The sequence below is a fragment of the Thalassophryne amazonica genome, chromosome 10 (assembly GCF_902500255.1).
Source record: "Thalassophryne amazonica chromosome 10, fThaAma1.1, whole genome shotgun sequence".
In the NCBI taxonomy this organism is placed as follows: domain Eukaryota; kingdom Metazoa; phylum Chordata; class Actinopteri; order Batrachoidiformes; family Batrachoididae; genus Thalassophryne; species Thalassophryne amazonica.
In genome coordinates, this window is record NC_047112.1 from 41,506,953 (window position 1) to 41,531,930 (window position 24,978).

The 24,978-nt window shown below is 43.9% G+C and overlaps 1 protein-coding gene across 1 annotated transcript in view; it reads left to right on the forward strand.

Moving 5' to 3' along the window:
• Positions 1 to 24,978, forward strand: part of pex5la (peroxisomal biogenesis factor 5-like a) — a 393,391-nt gene that overhangs the window by 250,079 nt on the left and 118,334 nt on the right. The window contains 5 exon segments of the mRNA XM_034179894.1: positions 2,017 to 2,134; positions 15,759 to 15,793; positions 15,796 to 15,851; positions 16,102 to 16,131; positions 21,104 to 21,199. Of these exon segments, the coding sequence (XP_034035785.1) occupies positions 2,017 to 2,134; positions 15,759 to 15,793; positions 15,796 to 15,851; positions 16,102 to 16,131; positions 21,104 to 21,199 (335 nt within the window).

Below are 24,978 nucleotides of genomic sequence, written 5' to 3' on the forward strand. Positions count from 1 at the left end.
ATAAAGTGAATAAAATTGGTCCTAGCACAGAACCTTGTGGAACTCCATAATTAACCTTAGTCTGTGAAGAAGATTCCCCATTTACATGAACAAATTGTAATCTATTAGATAAATATGATTCAAACCATCGCAGCGCAGTGCCTTTAATACCTATGAGGTATTAAAAAGGAAAGAGGGGAACCTTCCAGAAGGACAACCATCTCTGCAGCAATCCACCAAATCAGGCCTGTATGGTAGAGTGGCCAGACAGAAGCCACTCTTTAGTAAAAGGCACATGGCAGCCCACCTGGAGTTACCCAAAAGGCACCTGAAGGATTCTCATACTATAAGAAACAACATTCTCTGGTCTGATGAGACACAAATTGAACTCTGTGGTGTGACTGCCAGGTGTCATGTTTGGAGGAAACCAGGCACCATCCCTTCAGTGAAGCATGGTGGTGGCAGCATCATGCTGTGGGGATGTTTTTCAGCAGCAGGAACTGGGAGACTAGTCAGGAATGAGGGAAAAATGAATGCAGCAATGTACAGAGACATCATGGATGAAAACCTACTCCAGAACACTCTTGACCTCAGACTGGGGTGATGGTTTGCCTTTCAGCAGGACAATGACCCTAAGCACACAGCCAAGATATCAAAGGAGTGGCTTCAGGACAACTCTGTGAATGTCCTTGAGTGGAAAGATCTGAAAGTGGCTGTGCACCAACACTCCCTATCCAAAGGCGCACCAAGGTTGTGGTATCATATTCAAGAAGACTTGAGGCTGTAATTGCTGCCAAAGGTGCATCAAGTACTGAGCAAAGGGTGTGAATACATACGTCCTGTTGTGTGGGCCGCTGAAGAGGAGGTACTCCTGGCCCACCACCAGAGGGCGCCCTACCTGAAGTGCGGGCTTCAGGTACGAGAGGGCTCCGGAGCAACCGGGAGTGGCAGCTGTCACTCATCATCATCATCCACACCTCCATAAGAGCTGGGCAGCATCTTCACCTCACTGCCGAGAAATCATCTACCGAACTGGTAAACGTCTCAGCCTTTTTTGGTGCTATACAGTTGTAACGTCTTTACTTCTGTGCTTGACAGACATTAATTCTGAGTTTGCAGACGTACCTCTTGTATACTACGAGTATGTGGCTGTGTTTGGGGAGTTGGCGTATCTCCGCTCCTCATTCCAGTCTCTGTTTAGTGTGACATCAGGATCTGCACGAGCTCTGAGAGAATTGTGATTGAGAGGTGGAGTTGCTTCCCACCTTTATATTGAACTGTTTGCTGGGTGTTCACTCACCCACCATCACCTGACTGTTCTTCCTGCCAGTAGAACCCGATCTGACAGCCGGAGGCAGTGGTCACCTGGGGACCCAGCGCTTGGTGGCTCCAGGATTGCTTCAGGTCCGGTGGAGTGGAAGGCGCGTGGGATCCGGCTCTTTTCTGGACGGGCGTCTTCTATCCTCGAGCCTGCTCACACATCACTGTAACTAATTAGACTGTTGATCTCAATTGTGTTGTCTGTTGCTCTGTTGTGCACATTCACAACATTAAATTGTTATATTTGGCTTATTCCATTGTCCGTTCATTTGCGCCCCCTGTTGTGGGTCCGTGTTCCTACACTTTTCACAACACGTACATGTCATTTCTTAGTTTTTTATTTTTAAGATATTTGCAAAAATTTAAAAGAAAAACTTTATGTTGTCCTTATGGGGTGTTGTGAATAGAATTTTGAGAGAACAAAATTAATTTACTCCATTTTAGAATAAGGCTGTAACATAACAAAAGTGAAGCGTTGTAAATACTTTCCAGATGCACTGTAAAGAAGTGAACATTTTGCTCTAGTGCTGGATTAAACAGAACAAAAGCTCATGCTCATAATATAGACTGTCTCTGTGGCTGCTGATATTCCACAATGTGACTTTTGATGTGATTGTTTGATGAAAAGTGAATTTGATGTTACACAGATTATCTGAATTTTCTAGACTGGCTATTTTGTTTTCCTAATTAAGTGATTAATGTTGTTAATGTCACCAGTTGGTTCACCTCTGGATAAATGGGAAGAACTGAACCCCAACCCAGAGAAAAATGGCAACAGGAAATGGAATTTAGAAAGACGGCGTTCATCCAAAAATTCTTCCAATGAATTCCTGTGGTAGGTATTCTCTTCTCCAGGTGATATGTAAAATGTTGTAGGGACAGTTAATGTTTAGTTCTGTCAGAAGTATTTAAAGGTATTGGACTAAGCGGTTGAAGATGAGTGAGTATTTAAAGGTTGTATTAAAATAGAATTTTAAAAAACTATGCTTTAAGTAGTTTTTTTCCACCACTGACCAAAGGCCTGAAGGTGGATTATGTCGTGGAGATATCTGTCCATCCAGCCGTCCGTACCAAAAACAGTATAAGCTTTCTGAAATCAACTCCTCTCACACTTTTAGAAGGAATTTTGTGAAACTTGCTACAGGTCTTTGTTATAGGTTGGTAACATGCATATTATCATATCATTTGAGTTGGGCCCATTTTACCAGAGTTATGGTCCTTGATTAACAAATCTAGACTCCGTCAGTTTCATGAGTGGATGCCTGCATTCTGAAATCAACTCCTCTCACATTTTTCGTAGGAATTTTGGGAAACGGTACAATTCCTTGTTACAGGTTGGTACTACGCATTATATAATATTGTAAAAGACTGACACACATTGGCAGAGTTATGGTCCCCGATTAACAAATCTAGACTCCCATTAGTTTCATGAGTGGTTGCCTGCATTCTGAAATCAACTCCTCTCACATTTTTAGTAGGAATTTTGGGAAACGGTACAATTCCTTGTTATAGGTTGGTACTACGCATATTGACTACGCATTTTAACATTTTATATTCTTTTCTACTGGAATAAGTTACCAAAATCTGTAAATGAAAATCCACAAACATCACCTTACATGAACTGTCAATGTGAACTAACTTGTTCTTCCTATAATAGTGGAGCAGATAACTGTACAGTTGTCATTTCTGGAAGCTTTCAATATGATTGGAACATTTTTTAATTGTGACCCCTGTGCAATTCTTCAATGGCCCCTATTTGGCCCCGACTGAAAATTCAAATGGCTAATATTATTTGTCTAAAATATACCAAAAGGTATACACAGTCAAATTTTGGTGCTTGTAACCAGATTTGAACAATTCCTCTGCAAATATTCTGTTATCTGCTGCACTATAAGTTCATTATTTGTTTAAAATTTTACATTTAACAAATGACAATGAAGCATTGTCCCTTTACCATGGCAACACCTCATAACACTTTGAATCCTGTCTTGATGATTTATGGTGTGAAGTCTAAAAGTGCAATTTGGAAGTGTATTTTAACTCTTTTAAGCTTGGGGGGGAAGCTTTGCCAGAAATTATGCCACCTAAATATTTTAAAAGTGGTCAACAACCGTCTAAGGCACCAGCACAAACCAACACGGCTAGCAGCAAGACGACCAGTGCTAGCAACGATGCTAATGAAGAACACGAAGGAGCTAATGCTAACGGACCTTCAAACAGCGGCATACTGGGTGCAATACGTTCACTCCAGGACTACTTTGTCAAACACCTGCCAAAATGCTGGAAGCAATTAATGACATTAAAAGTGATTTAGTGTCTCACTCCAGGAGGATTGGGGAAGCGGAGAGAATCTCACAAACGGAGGAAGATGTAAGTTCCCTCCAACAAAAACTTAAACAGCTTGAGGGGACAATGAATGTACTAAACAGTAAGATGCTCAAACTTGAGGCTGGTCGGTCTCCCTCAGAAAACCGAAGGACCAGATGTGTGCAACATTTTGGAAAACTGGCTTCCTAAAGTACTGGGTGACGCTCTCACCCCTGCTCCAGTAACTGAATGAGCACATCGGGTGGGTAAAGTTAACGCAGTCCGGTCTTCAGCACCCAGACCAACTGTCATGAAATTTCTCAACTATAAAGACCGGGACAGGACACCAAGAGCAGCCAGACAGCAGAGGGAAGTGCGGTATGAAAACCAACGTGTCAGCTTCTTTCCGGAACTATCAGCTGAAACCCGCCAGCGTCAACAGCAATTCGACGGAGTTATGGCCCAGCTTTGGAGCATGAATATCCGCTACGGGTTGCTCTATCCAGCTCACCTGGTAATCACTCATGACGGTCAGCGTCTAATTTTCAAGTCTGTCTTGGAGGCAGAGGAATATCTCTAAAACATGCAGGTTCCTCCACGTGGATCTCCCACGACTTAAAAACTGAAAATATTCTCTGAATCCTGTTTTACCTCTCCACAAAACTGCGGCAGCGATGGACTGGCATTTTTGGTTGGCGATAACCGGCAGGTAATTATTCACCCTCATTAATTTTATTATTGGACAATTATTAATGAGACAACTAAGTTTTAAACATGACACACTCAAAGAGACATTATCCTCATCTCTCTGGAGGAATATTGCAGGAAGTGATTATCTACTTTAATTACCTCCTTTTTTAATTATTTCTTTTTTACCTTCTGCAGTGGACAGTTATTAATGAGACAACCTAAGTTTCAAACATGATACACTGAAAGAGACATTATCCTTCTCTATCCACTTAATTGCCTATTTCTCTTTTTTTTTTCCTTCCCACCTTTTGGTTTACTGAAAGTTGAGCTTAAGGTCTGTTTTAAATTTGTTAGAGAACCAAAATATAATGGCAGTAAATGAGCAACGTTGGACCACCTAGATTTCGCTTTCAATCTAAATGGCTACAGTACCCTGATTTTGTAACATTTCTTGATGGTAAAATAGATGAATACTTCTCTCTGAATACAAACCAAACCAATGCTTCAACAAGATGGGAGGCATTCAAAGCATATTTAATATTTAAGGGGCCAGATCATAAGCGACAACTAAATACAGGGGTCAAAATACATTTTTGAACCTACTTGCACTAGTGTTAGTAACAAAAAAATTATTTGCACCAAAAAAAGTTACTTGCACAACCAAGTCAGTCTTATATCAACCTTAAAACTCCTCCTCTGATGTGTCAGACTCTTCCTCTTGAGAGAGTTTGAGGGGAGAGCAGCAGCAGGAGCAGCAGACAGTTTTTTTTTTCACATGAGCGCGTGAATGAATCGTCCGTGATGATTATTTTATTAACTACACAGATGTATAATAAAACAAATGACTGGTTTATAACACAATGATGACAGAGTTTGAGGGGAGAGAGAGCAAGGAAGCACAGCGGCAGCCTTTTTTTTTTTCACGTGCGTGCGAACTAATCGTGCGTGAAGATAATTTTATTACCTACACAGATGTATAATAAAATAAATGATGACTGGTTTATAACACAATGATGACAGAGTTTGAGGGGAGAGAGAGCGAGGAACTGCGGCGGCAGCCAGTTTTTTTTTTCTTTTCTTTGTTTACATGTACACATGTGAATGGGACAGGAGATCCTTAAACTGGAGCTCCTGAAGCTCCAGTTATTTGCTGCAGCTTCTGCAGCAAATAGTGAAACTCCCCAAATTGGGAACGTCTCATGAGGATGTTGCGAACCCAGGGATGGCGCCGCTGGCGATGTCTGTCAGCTTTCCACAACAAATAGAGTACAGCAACTCGCTCCGTGTGTGAGAGTCATAAAATGCAGGGAAGATGAGGACAACACACTGGAAATTGTTTCTATCCTTATTTATTCCTTTATTGGTTCATTCTACTGGTGCTTACAGTTGATAAAACTTGGATAAAGTTACTTGCACCAGTGCTAGTGCAGTATAAAATTACGTGCACTAATCAAATAATATGTGCACAATCTAACACATGCACGTAGTAATTCGACCCCTGATACAAATCTAAAGTATATTATACACAACTGTACACCCTTGAACAAAGAGTCAGGGAGTTGGAACAGGAACTTTATCAAATCAAATCAATTTTATTTATATAGCACCAAATCACAACAGTTGCCCCAAGGCGCTTTATATTGTAAGGCAAAAGCCATACAATAATTACAGAAAAACCCCAATGGTCAAAACGGCCCCCTATGAGCAAGCACTTGGCGACAGTGAGAAGGAAAAACTCCCTTTTAACAGGAAGAAACCTCCAGCAGAACCAGGCTCAGGGAGGGGCAGTCTTCTGCTGGGACTGGTTGGGGATGAGGGGAGAGAATCAGGAAAAAGGCATGCTGCGGAAGAGAGCAGAAACCAATCACTAATGATTAAATGCAGAGTGGTGCATACAGAGCAAAAAGAGGTGAATAAAAAGAATCACTCAGTGCATCATGGGAACCCCCCAGCAGTCTAAGTCTATAGCAGCATAACTAAGGGATGGTTCAGGGTCACCTGATCCAGCCCTAACTATAAGCATTAGCAAAAAGGAAAGTTTTAAGCTTAGTCTTAAAAGTAGAAAGGGTGTCTGTCTCCCTAATCCAAATTGGGAGCTGGTTCCACAGGAGAGGAGCCTGAAAGCTGAAGGCTCTGCCTCCCATTCTACTCTTACAAACCCTAGGAACTACAAGTAAGCCTGCAGTCTGAGAGCGAAGCGCTCTATTGGGGTGATATGGTACTATGAGGTCCCTAAGATAAGATGAGACCTGATTATTCAAAACCTTATAAGTAAGAAGAAGAATTTTAAATTCTATTCTGGAATTAACAGGGAGTCAATGAAGAGAGGCCAATATGGGTGAAATATGCTCTCTCCTTCCAGTCCCTGTCAATACGCTAGCTGCAGCATTTTGAATTAACTGAAGGCTTTTCAGGGAACTTTTAGGACAACCTGATGATAATGAATTTTTTTTTCAGAGGAGCTACAGCATCCAACGTTGTGCTCAAAGCTATTGACGAGATAATCTATCTCACTCAGAGTTTAGGTAGCTACTCTGCACTGTGTTGGTATATGGCATTGAAGAACTTAAAGAAGGAATCATATCCTTAAAACTAGTTACAGTGCTTTCAGAAAGACTTCTACTGTAATTAAACTTATTCCCCACTGCTGGGTAGTCCATTAAAGTAAATGTAAATGTTATTAAGAAATGATCAGACAAAAGGGGGTTTTCAGGGAATACTGTTAAGTCTTCAATTTCTATGCCATATGTCAGAACAAGATCTAAAATGTGGTTAAAGTGGTGGGTGGGCTCATTTACATTTTGAGTGAAGCCAACTGAGTCTAATAAGAGATTAAATGCAGGGTCATTCTCAACATCTATGTGGATGTTAAAATCACCCACTATAATTATCTTATCTGAGCTAAGCACTAAGGTAGACAAAAGGTCTGAAAATTCACAGAGAAACTCAGTAACGACCAGGTGGACGATAGATAACAACAAATAAAACTGGTTTTTGAGACTTCCAATTTGGATGGACAAGACTAAGAGTCAAGCTTTCAAATGAATTAAAGCTCTGTCTGGGTCTTTGATTAATTAATAAGCTGGAGTGGAAGATTGCTGCTAATCCTCCTCCTTGACCCGTGCTTCGAGCATTCTGACAATTAGTGTGACTCGGGCGTGTTGAATCATTTAAAGTACCATATTCATCCTGCTGTAAACAGGTTTCTGTAAGGCAGAATAAATCAATATGTTGATCAATTATTATATCATTTACTAACAGGGACTTAGAGAGAGACCTAATGTTTAATAAACCACATTTAACTGTTTTAGTCTCTGGTGCAGGTGAAGGTGCTATATTATTTTTTCTTTTTGAATTTTTATGCTTAAATAGATTTTTACTGGTTATTGGTTGTCTGGGAGCAGGCACCGTCTCTATGGGGATGGGGTACTGGGGGGATGGCAGGGGGAGAGAAGCTGCAGAGAGGTGTGTAAGACTACAACTCTGCTTCCTGGTCCCAACCCTGGATAGTCACAATTTGGAGGGTTTAATAAAATTGGCCAGATTTCTAGAGATGAGAGCTGCTCCATCCAAAGTGGGATGGATGCCGTCTCTCCTAACAAGACCAGGTTTTCCCCAGAAGCTTTGCCAATTATCTATGAAGCCCACCTCATTTTTTGGACACCACTCAGACAGCCAGCAATTCAAGGAGAACATGCGGCTAAACATGTCACTCCCAGTCCGATTGGGGAGGGGCCCAGAGAAAACTACAGAGTCCAAAATTGTTTTTGCAAAGTTACACACCAATTCAGTATTAGTTTTAGTGACCTCCGACTGGCGTAACCGGGTGTCATTACTGCCGACGTGAATTACAATCTTGCCAAATTTACGCTTAGCCTTAGCCAGCAGTTTCAAATTTCCTTCAATGTCGCCTGCTCTGGCCCCTGGAAGACATTTGACTATGGTTGCTGGTGTTGCTAACTTCACATTTCTCAAAACAGAGTCGCCAATAACCAGAGTTTGTTCCTAGGCGGGTGTGTCATCGAGTGGGGAAAAACGGTTAGAGATGTGAACGGGTTGGTGGTGTACAGGGGCTTCTGTTTAGAACTACACCTCTTCCTCACAGTCACCCAGCCGGCCTGCTTTCCCAGCTGCTCGGGATCTGCTGGGGGACAGCTAACGGCGGCTAAGCTACCTTGGTCCGCACCAACTACAGGGGCCTGGCTAGCTGTAGGATTTTCCAAGGTGCGGAGCCGAGTCTACAATTCGCCCAGCCTGGCCGCCAAAGCTACGAACAGGCTACACTTATTACAAGTACCGTTACTGCTAAAGGAGGCCGAGGAATGCAGACCAACACAGAGGTGGTTTTGTGCTGCGCCATGAGCGGCACAGTGGCGCATTCCTCTGCTCCTCTTTCCATGACAAAAACTCCTATAACAGTGGAATGTGCTGTTCATTTCCAAACTGAACGCTCTGTTGATCCGGGACGTCGTCTGACTAGCACAGGAATTGCGGAAGACGTGGACATGAGCACTTTTTCGGCACATTGAGACAGACGTGCGGAGGAATTCCGCGCATTGCGGTGGAGCCGCATGGCGCAAAGCAACGCCATGATGAAGCCTCACAGGACATGTTGGGGCATGTCCAGCTCATGCACAATTTCTCGGATAGTCACATGACTGAAAAGCCGTCTGAAAGCCGTCCTGTGAGACCAACACAGAGGTGGTTTTGTGCTGCGCCATGAGCGGCACGGTGGCATATCCCTCCGCTCCTCTTTCCATGAAACAAACTCCCGTAACAGTGGAATGTGCCAAAAAGTACTGATGTCCACGTCTTCTGCCATTGTTGTGTAAGTCAGACGATGTCCCGGATCAACAAAGCCTTCACGTTGGAAATGATCTGGTTGTTTCAGCCTGTTGAGCGGCGCTCGGAGTGCGCCGCGCTCTCAGACGCTGTGGGCGGTCTTTAAACCGGCTGGAGCACTCCTTAATCTGTGTAATCCCCATAAAATCGTCCCTGAAAGCCATCTGAATTTTCCGAATGGTGTCCACCTGGAGGTCTCTCACAGTTTCTGGAAAAAATTTGATGCAGCAAAGCTCCAAATCGTTCAGACATTTTATTCGCAATAAAAATCCGACGAGAGGGGTGGACTACTGCTCACACAAAGCCTGCTCACAGGCGAATGACGCAACCGACAGGCGTGAAAAAACTCACGCATGCGCACGAAGATTCAAGCTGGCTGATGCAATCACACGTGATTCAAATTCATATGGTTTTTGAAAAAAATAAAAAGTCGGATACTTTTCAAACAGACCTCGTAGAGGTGATTCAGCAGAGAGAGTGCTTTAGTTAAGCCATGTGAAGATTACACTGTGAAATAAATCGTTATCTAGATCAATCTAACTACGCAGATTAAATAGATAACAGATACAGCAAAACACCGCTGTGCTCCGGAACAGGAAGTGTTACAATACCGGAGTGAGAGCCAACACCACTAGAGGCCTACTGGTGGTTGGCTTTATATTGGAACTTATATTAATGATATCCCGGAAAAACAACATCAGCTTCTTTTATTGAAATCCCAATATAATGAGTTAACTACCAATAAGATAGCTTCCAATTTACTATGGTTAAAACAGTCATATTACAATCAGGGAGAAAAGGCTGGGAAACTGTTAGCATGGAGAATTAAAAGATACAAACACATCGAGCCATCAACTCTATTAAATTAGAAGATGGAAAAAAATCTGTTTGATCCAGCTGAAATAAACACTGCCTTTAGAATCCTGCCTTTAGAATCAGAATCACAAGGTTTATTGCCACTGCCAGTGAACAGGATTCACAGACTAGGAATTTGCTTCAGTACAATGGTGCAATATTAAGAAGAGATAAAATGCTAAGATAAAATATAACATGTGTGTCAAAATAAGATAAAATATAAAATAAAAAAAAGAAATATGAAATATGAAAGGCTGTGTGCAACAGAAAAACAGAGAAACAGAAAAAACAGTGTAGTGGGAGGAGTGCAATTAAAAACCAAAGTACATTGTCTAAAGTGACCCATGATAAAGTGACAGAGTTAAGCTTAAGGTGACTGAGTTATGAGGAGTCCATGAGTCTAACGGCAGAGGGAAGAAACTGTTCTTATGGCGGGAGGTTCTGGTCCGGATGGACCGTAGCCTCCTGCCCGAGGGGAGTGGTTTGAATAGACCATGTGCAGGGTGAGAAGGGTCAGCTGTGATCCGACCTGCTCGGCCCAGAGTCCTGGAGACGTGCAGGTCGTGGAGAGATGGAAGGCTACAGCCGATCACCTTCTCAGCAGAGGCCACAATGCGCTGCAGTCTGTGTCTGTCCCTGGCTGTGGCCCCGGTGTACCACACCGTGATGGAGGAGCAGAGAATGGACTCGATGATGGCCGTGTAGAACTGCACCATCAGCTGGACAGGCAGCTTGGCCTTCTTCAGCTGCCGGAAGTACATCCTCTGCTGGGCCTTCTTGATGAGGGAGCTGATGGTTGACTCCCACTTGAGGTCCTGGGTGATGGTGGTGCCAAGGAAGCGGTGACAGACCACAGTGGTGATGGGACTGTTGGTGAGGGCGAGGGAGGGCGGGGAGGGCTGTGGCTTTCCTGAAGTCCACGATCATCTCCATTGTTTTCTGGGCATTGAGCTCCAAGTCGTTGCTGCTGCACCAGGTCACCAGCCAGTCCACCTCCCTCCTGTAGGCAGACTCATCCCCATCCGAAATGAGTCCGATGAGGGTGGTGTCGTCCGCAAACTTGATGAGCTTTACAGAGTCATGGCTGGAGGTGCAGCAGTTAGTGTAGAGAGAGAAGAGCAGAGGGGAAAGGACACAGCCCTGTGGAGATCCTGTGCTGAGAGCCCGAGTGTTCGAGACATTTTTTCCAGCCTCACACACTGACTCCGGTCCGTCAGGAAGTCTGTGATCCACCTGCAGGTGGAGTTGGGAGTTGGGCAAAGCTGGAAGGATGGTGTTGAATGCAGAGCTGAAGTCCACAATCAGGATCCTAGCGTAGGTTCCTGGGGAGTCCAGGTGCTGCAGGATGGAGTGCAGGGCCAGGTTTATGGCGTCATCTACAGACCTGTTGGCTCTGTAGGCAAACTGCAGGGGGTCCAGGAGGGGGTCGGTGATGGACTTCAGGTGGGATAAAACCAGGCGTTCGAAGTTCTTCATGACTACAGACGTGAGAGCCACAGGCCTGTAGTCATTAAGTCCAGTGACGGGTGGTTCTTGGGGACTGGAACTATGATTGAGGGCTTGAAACAGACTGGAACATGGCATGACTCCAGGGAGGTGTGAAGATCCCCGTGAAGACTGGGGCCAGCTCATCAGCACAGGGTCTCAGGGTGGCAGGAGAGACACAGTCTGGGCCCGGGGCCTTATGTGGATTCAGCCTTTTGAAATGTCTCCTCATGTCCTCCTCTTGGACCGAGAGAGCAACAGGGGGAGTGGGGAGGGCAGCAGTGAGAGGGGGGAGGTCCAGAGTGTTTGAATATCCAGTTGTGTGGGGGGTGGAGAGGTGTGAGTCCTTGTCTTCAAAGCGTGAATAGAAGACGTTCAGGTCGTTGGCCAGCTTGAGGTCGTCAATAGAACGAGGTGCTTTGGGCTTGTAGTTGGTGATCTCTTTCAACCCCTCCACACAGAGGCCGAGTCGTTGGCAGAGAACCTTTGCTGCAGACGTGAGCTGTACATGGATTAGCCTTTGCCACCTCCTTGCTAAATCTGTACTTTGCACCTCTATAGCTGTCTCTGTCTCCTTCTCTGAAAGCCACCTCTTTCTGCTGACGGAGCTGCTGGAGTTTAGGTGTGAACCAGGGCTTGTCATTGTTATATCTCACCCTGGTACGCTGTGGATGATGCTGTAGTCATCTAGACTGTCTGTTGAAGCCTCAAACATATCCCAATCCGTGGTGGCCAAGCACGCGTGTAGCTCCTCTACACCTTCATTGCTCCAGACTTTAGACGTCCTCACAACAGGTATAGAGAGTTTAAGTCTTTGTCTGTATGTGGGGATCAAGTGGACCATCACGTGATCTGAGTCCCAAAGCTGCACGGGCCACCGCGCGGTAGGCGCCGCTCACTGTCGTGTAACAATGATCTAACGTGCTCCCTTCTCTGGTCGGGCATTTAACAAACTGTTTGTATTTTGGTAATTTCTGACTGAGATTCCCTTTGTTAAAATCACAGAAAATTATAACAAGAGAGTCCGGAAAGTCTCTCTCCACGCTCATAATCTGATCCGCGAGCGCGCGCTTGGCCTCGTGCACGTCCGCGCTCGGTGGAATATACACAGAGCAAAGTATGAAAGAGTTAAACTCACGTGGAGAGTAGAACGGTCTACAGTTTATGAGAAGATATTCCAGAGAGGGACAGCAGTGTTGGGAGATCACTGTCACATCGGAGCACCAGGCGTTGTTGATATAGAAGCAGAGTCCTCCCCCTCTAGTTTTTCCACCAGAGACTCCTTGGTCTCTGTCTGCGCGGAGGAGTTGGAATCCCTCTAGTTGGATGCGCGCAGTCCAGTGTCTGTGCATTTAACCACGTCTCCGTGAAGCACAGTACACAAGATGAGGAGAAATCTCTATTCTTCATCAGCAGTGCCAGCTCATCCATCTTGTTGTGGAGTGAGCGGACGTTGGAGAGAAATATCCAGGTAGGGGCGTGCGCGTGCCCCTTCGTCTGAGGCACACGAGAGCTCCAGCTCGTTTTCCTTTCCGCCGTCGTCTCACTTTTTTGGCCAAAAAGTGAACCAGTTCAGCTGCAGGCACTAAAAAAAACTGGCGTAATGTCCATGGCTGTTGATGATTTGATGTTTAGAAGCTCCTCGCGGGTGTAGGGACACGATGACACACGATTCACGCACAAAAACAGACAAAACAGGGAGCACCAGAATACCAGGGCACCTTCATGTGGCGCCATCTTACAAAATACTATGAATACTATGATTTATACTATGTATAAATCTGAAAACCCAGACTGCTCTGGAAAACAAAATGAGTTTCTGGACCAGCTTCAGTTCCCAACTTTAGCTGAGGAGGCGAAAATTAATATGGAGAAAAGTTTATGTGTTGAAGAACTATTGGATGCTCTGAAAAGTATGACCAGTGGGAACACACCAGGGCCCGATGGCTTGCCTACAGAAATATATAAGAAATTCTCAGGAAATTGCTCCATCACTAGAGATGTTCAATGAATCTTACGAAAAAGGAGTACTACCTCCATCACTAAGGTTTGCCGTAATTTCTCTTCTGTTAAAACCAGGTAAATCCCCATCAGAGAGCGTCTTATCGTCCCATATCTTTAATGTCCATCCATCCATTTTCTTCCGCTTTATCCGGAGTCGGGTCGCGGGGGCAGCAGCTCAAGCAAAGCCACCCAGACCTCCCGATCCACACACACCTCCCCCAGCTCCTCCGGGGGAACCCCAAGGCATTCCCAAGCTAGCCGAGAGATGTAGTCCCTCCAGCGTGTCCTGGGTCTTCCTCCTCCCAGTGGGACGTGCCCGGAACACCTCTCCAGCGAGGCGTCCCCTATGTCCCCTATGTCCCCTATGTGCTTGCTCAGGGGGTTGGTAAGGTTACACCTTGTGCATGTGAAGCTTCTTGAGGTGACTTTGTTGTGATCTGGTGCTATATAAATAAACTGAATTGAATCGAACATACAATTTTCACAGTCACCTACTGATGTGAACACAGCATAATGCTCCAACATAGTGCCTTTAACACACCTTATTTTAACACTAACACACCAATGGGCACATAAATGAGTGCAAGTACATGTGCTCTTTAAAGAACACGGGCATTGGGTATGAAAATGACAACTGCACTCGTTGGAAACTAGTGATGACGCTGGTGCTGGATAGAAGATAGGGCCCTGTACCTGTGTATTACTTAAGATGGTAGTTAATCTGTTTGTGAGATGCATGAAAAAAATTATTCTATTATTTTTATGTTTAAGGAGAATAAATGTTACTGCTTGCAAAGAATGTTTGCAGCATGGAATTGATCAGCTGGTCTCTGAACGCTATTGCACCATTTTTCTACAAGAAGGTCAGGACCGGGGGATCCTACCTGCCCAGATGGAACACATCCTGCGGGCTATGTTCCGACTCCTGGAGGTCTTGGCGTGTGGCATGCTTTGCGCCTTTCTCCGTTGAGGACGTCGAGGATTTATTCATTTTTGGTCTTATGGTAGCAGGGCTGGTACTTTTTGGCTTATGTGCTGCCCTGATCTACCAGAAAATTGGCAAGACGGCAGCATCAAGAACCACGGCTCCTCACTTGTCTGTCATGATTAACGAGGTTGGCAAGGCAGTGCATTCTCAGACTGCAATGACTGTTGAACTCAGACGCAAATTGGATGACATCTTGGAGCAGATGCGTGCCTTGCAGTTGAAGTTGAAGATTTCAGAGGCCGGTGAATATTCTTAATTCATAATTGGGAATATTCTTAATTCATAATTTGGATGTGGTTGCTCAAGTGAACTGTTAAAGTGTTTTTCACTACTCAAACCATAACACTACGGGCTTATCAAGCCTGAAGGTCAAATTGCCCGACTGTTTTTCCTCCAGAGGAATTTCTCCGACCTGGGGATCATTTGGCTGTTTCTTATCTCAACTCACAAGACAATAAACTGCTTTTCACAGGACTGAAGCATGCTCCATACCCTTCCCCCACCCCCTCCTATCCCCACCAAACACTCCCCACTCCGGCATCTGCTCACGTCATTCCATTCCTGTTCTGCGGCGGCGGTGCAGTTTTAGCTGCAGCCCCCGTTCTTCCCCCCGAACTGACGGCGACACATCTCAGGGTTGCTGCGTGGCCTTTCACCCACTTGCCTCAATTCGGATAACGGACTTCTTCAAACTTAGTGCACATAAACAATGTCAAATGTGTATGTGATGTCTTTAATTCTGATGTGTGCCATTATTATGGTAAACAAGTAATAATTGTGGACTGTTTGATATCCTGAAGAAGGCCATGCTGGGCCGAAACGCGTTGGTGCGTATTTTAATTATATAGTCATGCCACAATAAAGTGTTTTTAATTCATTTTCACAGAGTGCCTTGGAGCTTTGTTTGTGGTCTTCCTGAGGTTTTCACACAAAAGAGCTCTTTTTCGTTTTTTCATTTTTTCACCATTTGAAGATTAAAAACGCCTGTTTTCTAAGTATTGAATAGCATCCCTATCTCCAATTGAGCACCTGTGCATAAAGATTTTTTTTTTTAACTTTTTGATTCCAATTTGTGGATCCATGCAGCACTCCTTTTCGATTTATCTTTAAACTAATTGTGGACTAATTGCTGTCTGAGGTAACTGGAGTGTAAACATAATTTCTCCACTGTGAGATCAATAAAGTATATCTCCATCTCATATGGGATTGTCATGAGAAATAGCTGAAATGCTGCACTCATAATATGTTGAGTACAATGTGCCATTCAGACCACTTTTCTGTCTGCTAGGTCCATAGAGTGCAAAACACAATTAGAGCCATCAAACAGAACTCATTGGATTCAAGTAGCAAAGTGGAGTCGGAGTCTGCCCTGGCATCACAAGTAAGTGCTCAGTATGACAGGAGCAGCCAGTAATCGCCATTACTGACAGCACTGTCTGCACCGGAAATCAGAATGCTTTCAAAAAGACAGTTTGAAAGAAACTGGACATGTTGTGACTTTAAAATACTGCACATTTCACAATATACTGCATTTAACATTTTTCAGAGGAACTGCCTGTGATTGCTTGACATCTTAACCCTGGTGTTGAAGTTTGCGTTTTGTCCTAACGCCTGCAATTCTTCCATTTCAGCTCAACAGGCAGTATATTAGTGGACGACATGTAAGCCCCCCGATATGCATCCTTTCTTATAATACTGAAAGACTTTTACATTTGCACCGGAAAAAAACGGCATCACAGCATCTCATAACAATGGGCTTAAAATGATTTGCTAAAAGAGTTCCTGAGCAGAGGTTGAAGCCAAAAGACACCCTTTGAGGAAATCCAGATATGCGCTGGTCCTGAATTGCTCCTTCGTGGTGCTACGAGGTCCAAATGTCAAACGCTTTCCTCCTGAGTTGATGTCTCTGTGTAGGTCTGCTGCACAAGGGGTCTTCTTTCCAGATGCCATTATTAGATTAACAACCTCGTGAATTATTCAACATCCTGACTTCCAAGACCATTAGTGTTCATCTAACCAAGATAGCTAAGCATGCATCACCCTTTTCAGAATGCTGATGAATAATAGATTTGGGATTAAAGATAGCTGAAGTTATTGGAAAACAAACACGGTGGATTTTGTTTTACTCATTGGATCTATAAACCACCATAGATGGTAACAGTGTAGAGCGGTGTTTGCTGCCACTTGGCACATACCACTCACATTCATGGAAAACATGCATGCCAAGAAGGAAGACATGTTGCATGTGATTTGCAGACATGCTGGAATGGCTCAGCTAAGAGGCTTTAGGGAAAAATCCACCCTGAGATAATCATGCAGAGTTTGTGCCCATTATGTAGTTTTATATTGCAACCATGCTCACTCGGTGTGTCTAATCATGCTCAAATTTAATTTTATTCCACTGCACTAGTCAATAAATCCACAAGAACAGGTAGGGTTGGACAATATGACGATCTACTTTACACAGGCAAATTTTATAACAATATGATAGTTATGCCATTGTAGACAGTATTGGAAATCACTGAGCAGGGACTGCAAGATTAAGATGAAGCACCTTCATTCGATAGCTTTTTAAAACGGGAAACTAACAGTTATTACACCTGTGCACAGTAGGCACACATGCAGGCAGTGACAGTATTTCAAGTCATCTGTGTCTGTCCCAGTGTGAACAAAATAACTTGAAGGGTTGACTGCTATGCGGAGGCCCGGCGATTGGCCATGGTATTCCATCAAGTCCCTTTCCTTGAGAGAATACACTACCTAGTGAGTAGTGGTATCCCTGTGAGCCAATTGGCTAGCCATATGCCAACCTGACTGAAGCCACCACCCAACTGATATGCAGGTAATAGACAGTGAGGCTGCTGTTAAAATTTATGGTTTAAAATGCAGGCAACAACTCCGTTCCTGCAGCCAAATGTCCTTCTTATGGGGTCTGATGCAGCGTGTGCAATCCAGAGATGACCATCGCTTCATTTTAGGTGTCAAGGTATGCATGTAGCTGTACTGATTCTTAGGGATAGTGAGCAGAATGGTGTTCAGGGGTGGTGTGCTGTCAGGCAGAGAACATCCAGCATAGTGATGTGATGATCTGGCTGATATTGCAGACCATTGGTGGAGCCACTTCCAGCATTGTATAATACAGTGCAGTCGTTAAAGTATTCACAGTGCTTCACTTTTTTACATTTTGTTATGTTTCAGCCTGATTCCAAAATGAATGAAGTTCATTCATTCATTAAAATGTATACACACACACACCACAATGATAATGTGAAAAGCTTTTTTGAAATTTTAGCAAATTTATTAAATCACATGTACATACGTAATCACAACCTTTGCAATGGAGCTCAAAATTGAACTTGGGTGCATCCTGTTTCCACTGTTCATGTCTGAGATGTTTCCACAGCTTAACTGGAGTCCACCTGGGGTAATTCAGTTGACTGGACATGATTTGGAAACGTACACACCTGTTACATATAAGGTCCCACAGCTGACAGTGCATGTCAGAGCACAAACAAGAATGAAGTCAAAGGAAGTCTGTAGACCTCTGAGACAGGATTGTCTCGAGGCACAAATCTGGGGAAGGGTACAGAAACATTTCTGCTGCTTTGAAGGTCCCAATGAGTACAGTGACCTCCATCATCCATAAATGGAAAAAGTTTTGGATCCACCAGGGCTCTTCCTAGAGCTGGCTGCCAATTTAAACTGAGCGAAGGGCCTTGTGAGGGAGGTGACGAAGAACCAGATATCACTCTGTCAATGCTCCAGCATTCCTCTGTGGAGAGAGGAGAACCTTCCAGAAGGACAACCATCTCTGCAGCAATCCACCAATCAGGCCTGAACTGTAGAGTGGCCAGACAGAAGTCACTCCTTAGTAAAGGCAGATGGCAGCCCGCCTGGAGTTTGCTAAAGGACACCTGAAGGACTCTCAAACCATGAGAAACAAATTCTCTGGTCAGTGTAGTGTTTAGTTGATCATATAAAGGATACCATCGTTTTTCTTCTTTCAGCCTCTCCCGTTATGGGTCACCACAGCAGATCACTGTTTCCATCTCGCCCTGTCCTCTGTAACGTACTCTGTTACGTCAACCACCTGCTTGTCCTCCCTCATCACATCCATAAACCTCCTCTCTGGCCGCCCTCTTCTCCTCCTGCCTGGTAACTCCATCCTCAGCATCCTTCTCCCTATTGGGCCCCTCCTCTGCTCGACTGGTAAGCACTGAAAGCCGAGATAGACATGTCCCAACTTGTCCTCTAACACGTCGAAACGGAGGTGTTCCTTTGTCTCGCTTCATCAGCGAATCGGTCGTGACGCGCGAAGCCTCCGCGCGGCTTTCCATGACAAAATCTCTTGTAAAAGTGAAATCTGCCGGAAAATGGCTGATGTCCAGGTCTTGTGATAACCAGAGAAAGAGCACACGACGGTCTCGTATCCACAGAGCCATCAGCTTAGAAATGATCCAGTGGTTTGTGCCGCATCGTCGCAGCTCGCAGCGTGGCGCACCGACCGTCCTTTAAAGGGGTCCTTAAACCTTGTAGTTAAAGTCCTTATTCTCTGTGAAGCCCGTAAAATTTTCACTGAAAGCCAGATAAATTTTTCGAATGGTTTCCAGGTGCCAGTCTATAACAGCTTCTGAAAAAATTCTGATGGAAAAAAGTCCTTTCATTCCGCCATTTCCAGACAATGAAAATCCGACGAGGGGCGGGACCACTCCTTCCACAAGGCGTGCTCACAGGCGAATGACGTCACCGACAGGCGTGGAAAAAACTCACGCATGCACACGAGGGTCAAGCATGTCTGACGTAAAAACATATGAATGAAATCCATATAGTTTTTGAAAAAAATAAAAGGTACGATACTTTACGGACAGACCCTCGTACTTTCACCAATTCTAATCCTTGTAACTACACTATTCCACTGGGCTCCCTCTCATTCACACACATGTACTCAGTCCTACTGACTTTTCATTCCCTTTCTTTCCCGAGCTATCTCCACCTTTCCAGGCTAGACTCAACCTGCTCTCTCCTCTCACTACAGATCACAATGTCATCTGCAAAATCTAAGTCCATGGAGACTGTCTGATCTCATCTGTCAACCGGTGTGATAGGAAAAATCCCAATGGATAAAATTCCAGCAGACATAACCCCGGTGGACAGAATCCCAACTCTTTATTACAAAAGTGGACAAAATCCCAGTCTCATGAATAAATATAAATATAAAATATAATAGGGTTACGGTTAGTGTACTACATTAATGTAGTTGTCACCTCTCAACACTATGGTGTCATCTCAACACAGTGCTCAGGTTTTGGCACCTGATATCTGATAACTACTTTGAATAAGATGAAACCTCTTAACAAGTGAGATGGCACTTTGGAATGAGGACTGGGATTTTGTCCATTTTTGTAATAAGGGGCTGGTATTCTGTCCACTGGGAACCCTGTCAACCTGTCCATTACCATTGTAAACAACAAAGGACTCAGACCTGATCCTTGGGTTGTAATCCCACCTCTACCTGAATGACAGTAGGATACATGTGGTAATTATGTGGAGTGAGGCATGTGGTGTACGCAGAGTAACTCATGTTATCCTATAACTAGCTCACAGGGCTCATACCATTGGTGCCATAATCCTAACTAGGACTCCATAAGATTTAAAAAATGTGTGAATCTGGAAAGAAGCTCTTAACACTCAAACCTGACATTAAGTATTGCAAAATGTTTTAGTATCAAACTCTGTTGTACGTGCAGAATAAATATATTATCACATTAACAGTTTTCAGTGGAGTACATAAAATAATTTTCAAAGCAACCAACAGAACTTTGCTTTGGGGTGGATTTCTTCTCTTTATTAACCATAATTTTATAGAAAGTGACCTGTGGAGGGATTTAAAAAAACTGCTGCATGCATTTAATTCTTGTAAATAAAAATGTGGTAATCTACATGAAGGGATTAGACAATTTCTTCTGAGTGCGTTAATGCTCAGATGAACTAACCTCAATTAATCTTGCATAATGACAGTCTGCTGAAATGGGAATTGTTACAGGTTATGTCGGCTGCCTTTACATCAACAGTCACTGTTATTCACAGTAAATTCTATAAAACTGTGCATCTATTTCTGAAAATGATTTACCCCTCGCAGATGTGGCGGTGTAATGTGTAATTGTATAAACCCACCACACTTGCAGCGATGCAAAACCTCATGCGTGTAATTGGACAATTTTCATTTCAGCAGGTGTCACAGCACCGTGTTTGTACAGAGAAGCTATCACTAAGCTTGATGTTTCATACCCTATTTGCAGATGTACAGGAGTGGGCATGAGGGCCGAGGGGGGCTGGATCAGTAGTTCATACGAGGGGAGGGTGGGTTGCTGACAGCGGTGGTTCTGCTAGCCTTCCTAAGCATGTCAGAGGCTTTGTTGATGCGCGGATGTTTACCCGTCCCTGAGAAAGCAGAGACGGCTAACCCTGCACACACTCTCCGTCACTGTCTCTCCACTGGCTGCTTTGATTTATGGACATGCACCTGGGTGTGTTACTTGTGATGTGTAGTGCTAGTGACTGTGTGATGAATGGATTGTGATGGTGCATATATATGTATATAATGAAGTGTGCGTGTGCGTGTGTGTGAGACAGGCCCGGCTAACTAAGGAGCAGCGATGGGGCAGTGCCCTCCTGTCCAGACACCAGTCCCTTGAGGAGGAGTTTGAGCGAGCCAAGGCTGCCGTTGAGGTAAGCAGAGAGATGCTTAGTGAACATCACGTCAGCTCTCAACAGAAAGCCATCAAATCCAAGGATTATGAATAGTGTGACAGTATATACTGATAAACGTCCAAATTTCTGCGCAGACCTACTAAGTACATTTAACATGGTTCAGACTTGTCCTTTTAGTAAATTATACTTGTCAAATTGGATAACAGAACCCATTATGTGACTGCTAGTTATGAGCCATATATCGGTTCAGCAAGCACAAGTATCGGCAGTTCTTCTTTGCAACCTATGTTCATTTTTGCAAAGCCTTAGATTCAGTTCTTTGCGCTACTCTGTGGGATGTCCTGAGAATATCTGTGATCCACATTAAGTTATTGGACATCATAGCCAGCCTAATCTGTCTTCTTCCAAGTGGATTCTAGCATTTGTGAAGAATGTGTGCTGGTTACTCCACCATTCAAACTTTGCATGGACTGGGTGTTTGGTAGGATTGTGAAGTCAAGCAACGTAGGTGCCTTTGTCCACTATGAAAGTTTTACTGATGTTTACTTTATGAATGACACAATGATCTTTGCTGAATGAGGAGTCTGAGCATCTGGGTTTGCGATGGTCCAAGATCAATGCTTTCAATAACTCCCTGCTCTCAGCCAAAAGGGCCTCTTCACATAGTGTGAATTTAGTCGATTTGCGCAAAAACGCATGAAGCAGGAATCGTGTGCAAAATGTGTAAAATCATAGCTGCTCCGTACACCTGTTGCTATCTAGCGCACACCAGAAAATGAAAGGTAGAGAGTGCGCTGTGTGCGCCCATCGATCCCTCTTGTGGCACGTGTCAGCCAAACTCCAGGTAACACACATGAACATCTAACACCGCTCGTTTGGCACTTAGAAAATGTGTGGCCATTCGCACTATTAACACAACAGTCAGCAGACAATCACTGTCGTGCTGGTGGTGAAATTTGTCAAAGTGCCCCATGAGTGTGGCTTTGGTGTATGCGCTAAACTGACAGGAGGTGTGGCCGCCCACTGAAGCGGCTGTGGAGATCTGTCATTTGGACATCCAGTCCTGGACAACACGTACTGTGTTTGGACGGGCAGGACTACCAACCTGCCACTGTGACGACATGTGTCTGTTCTGCTGTCATTCACGTGGGACATAAATAAAAACATATATGCTGTGGTGACGGGCTGTAGCGAGCGAGGGTGTGCACGCTGCAGCCCACTGACAGGCTGACCCCACGTTGAAAGGACTCTCAGTATCATAACACGTAGTGGGCGATCTGACTGTCACATAAACCCACGTGAACCTCTGTCACATGATGGGGTGTAAGTCCTGCAGCGTGCCCTCCACAAGATGCGTGTTTGTTAATTTCTTCATGGATTTCCTCTAGAACCATCTGCCAAGCTAGAAAACTGCTGCATCCTAGTAAGGTCAGAATATTATTGGAAGAATTGATAGGAAAGTTGGGGGGGTGGGGGGGGTTGCTGCACTCACTGTAATTTATTGTCTGGAATAGTCCCAGATTGTCATTCAGAGTTTCGAGAATTCAACATTTTCGTGCGGGTGGTGTTGGGGGTAATTTTGTGTTTCAGCTATTTGTTTTTGTTTTTCACCACTTTCATCCCCCTGAATATGTCAATTGTGAGTCACTTTTGTGCGGATTAAAGTCACTAACTGGGACTCCTGTCTTTTTGCGAGAAAGAAACAAGAATTATCCTCAGTTCTGTTCACACAGCTCCAAACGCTGCGCGGCTCTCTGCCGAGTCAAGTTAGAATGATAGAGTCCAGTCGGAATTAATAAATTCAAAGCGAAACCCCATTTAAATCAAATGACACCTCTTTCCAAACATTGTAATACAACCAAACTGCAATCAATCAAAACATTTTTTTTCCTCCCAAATGAGACAGCAGCCGGCTGAGCTCAGCTCAGAGGTATGCCAAAATGTCTGAAGGAAATGCATTTTGAGAGAAATCACAGATTTTATTATTTTTCTTTATGTCCAGAGATCAAGGATCCAGTGCCAATTTAAAATGTTGACATAGAAAACCTGTAAAGCTACTTTTAGTACACAGAAAATTCACAAGCGGTATCGATAAGGGAATCGGATCGATAAGCAGAATTGATTAATGGCATCGATAGATAAAATCTTATCAATATCCATCCTATTAACATATGTCCATGTCCTTTTTGATATCAAGCAGTTTCCCGCAGCTTTCACACGGACAGTGACAGTTAGCTCAGTGGCCTCATGCACGCATGCCTGTCGGCACGATGTTTCATGGTGCGGACATACGAGCTCGACCGCCGTGAGTCGCCCTGGAGTTGTAAATATTTGCACTATGTGTGGAAGGAGCCCTAAGAAAGGTATCTGACTCATGAAAAGACTTTCACTTATCTTGGCAGGGATGTTCATGTCTCTGGGTCTTCAGTTTTTGAGAGAGGAAGAGCTCATGGAGTCAGTGTTCGTGAAACAAGGTGTGTGGTGACATCAATATATTTGCAGAAGAATGAAGGAGCAACTCTTTATGGTTGTGGTGTTTTCTGTCTTGTTGTAGAGTTGTGAGATTTGGACATGAACCAGGGACTAAAGCATCACCTGGATGTCTTTAGTACCAGGTCTCTTCAGAGGATCCTTGGGTACTACCACTGGAATGACTTTGTGTTAACCAAGCAGTTACTTAGGGAGACTAAGATGAGGCGCATCACAGTGCAATTGCTGGGGATGTAAGGGACATCTCCACAGAATTTGGCTGTGGCAGGTTGGTGGACACTTTCAGAAGATAGAGATGCCCATCCCAGCAGTGGGTCTGCCTGGGATGGTCATCTTACCAAACAAGCTAAAGCTACAGGTCAACCTTGATTCAGGTGTTTTAACATTTGTTGTGGACTAGGCGGGTGGTTTTCATGAGGGGTGGCTTGGATGCAGGTATTAAAATTTTTTGACCTCATTGCCTCAGTCAGAGTGACACTAAGATGATGAGCTTCCAACACTCCCGAATAGTACTAACAGTACTACCATATGAATAATATGAACATTTCATGAGATGAAAATATTAGAACACAGACTTCTTAGATGGTCTGTTAGCACAATTAATTGCAGAGCAAGTCATATAATTTTCGATATCTGTAATAAAATGTTCATACAGGACAAAACAGCATTTAGCAGCCACTGGGTCAACCTCACACACTGGCCATCTTTCAAAGTGACCACCCCAAATTACTCAAATTACTAGCTTTTTTCAGGAAATATGTTATACTGATAAGTTTTGTAAAAATTCAGTCCTCGTACAGTCATGAAGTGGGAAATTAGCTACAGAGACCAAAAACATTTTCTGTACCAGGCTGTAAACATACAATTTTGGGCACTTCTGCACTGGCATAATTTTTCAGCACTGGGATCAGGACTTGGAAAATATTCATAATTTCCTGCTGGCTTAAATAACAGTCTATTTTTTACCAGACGTATTGAATATCACAAGGGATGACAGACTGTCATTAAAAAATAAATTCATTCATCATAACACTACCAATCTGCATGATTTATGTCATGGCTTGTGAAATATATCTGATGTTATCGTGGTATCAGGAATTTGGTAGTGTTTTCCTGAATGACACCATAGGAAAGTTTCTGTGAAACATTTTCAGTCTTTGAGGAAAAGAGCACTTTTATGTAAAGCTCACTGCACTTGATTAGTTCTACAACCCAGTGGTGGGCACAGTTTCGCTAATCCGCTAACCGCTAATTATCGAAGATAATGTTTTCATTATCGGATTAGCTTTTCAGATAACTTTGAAAAC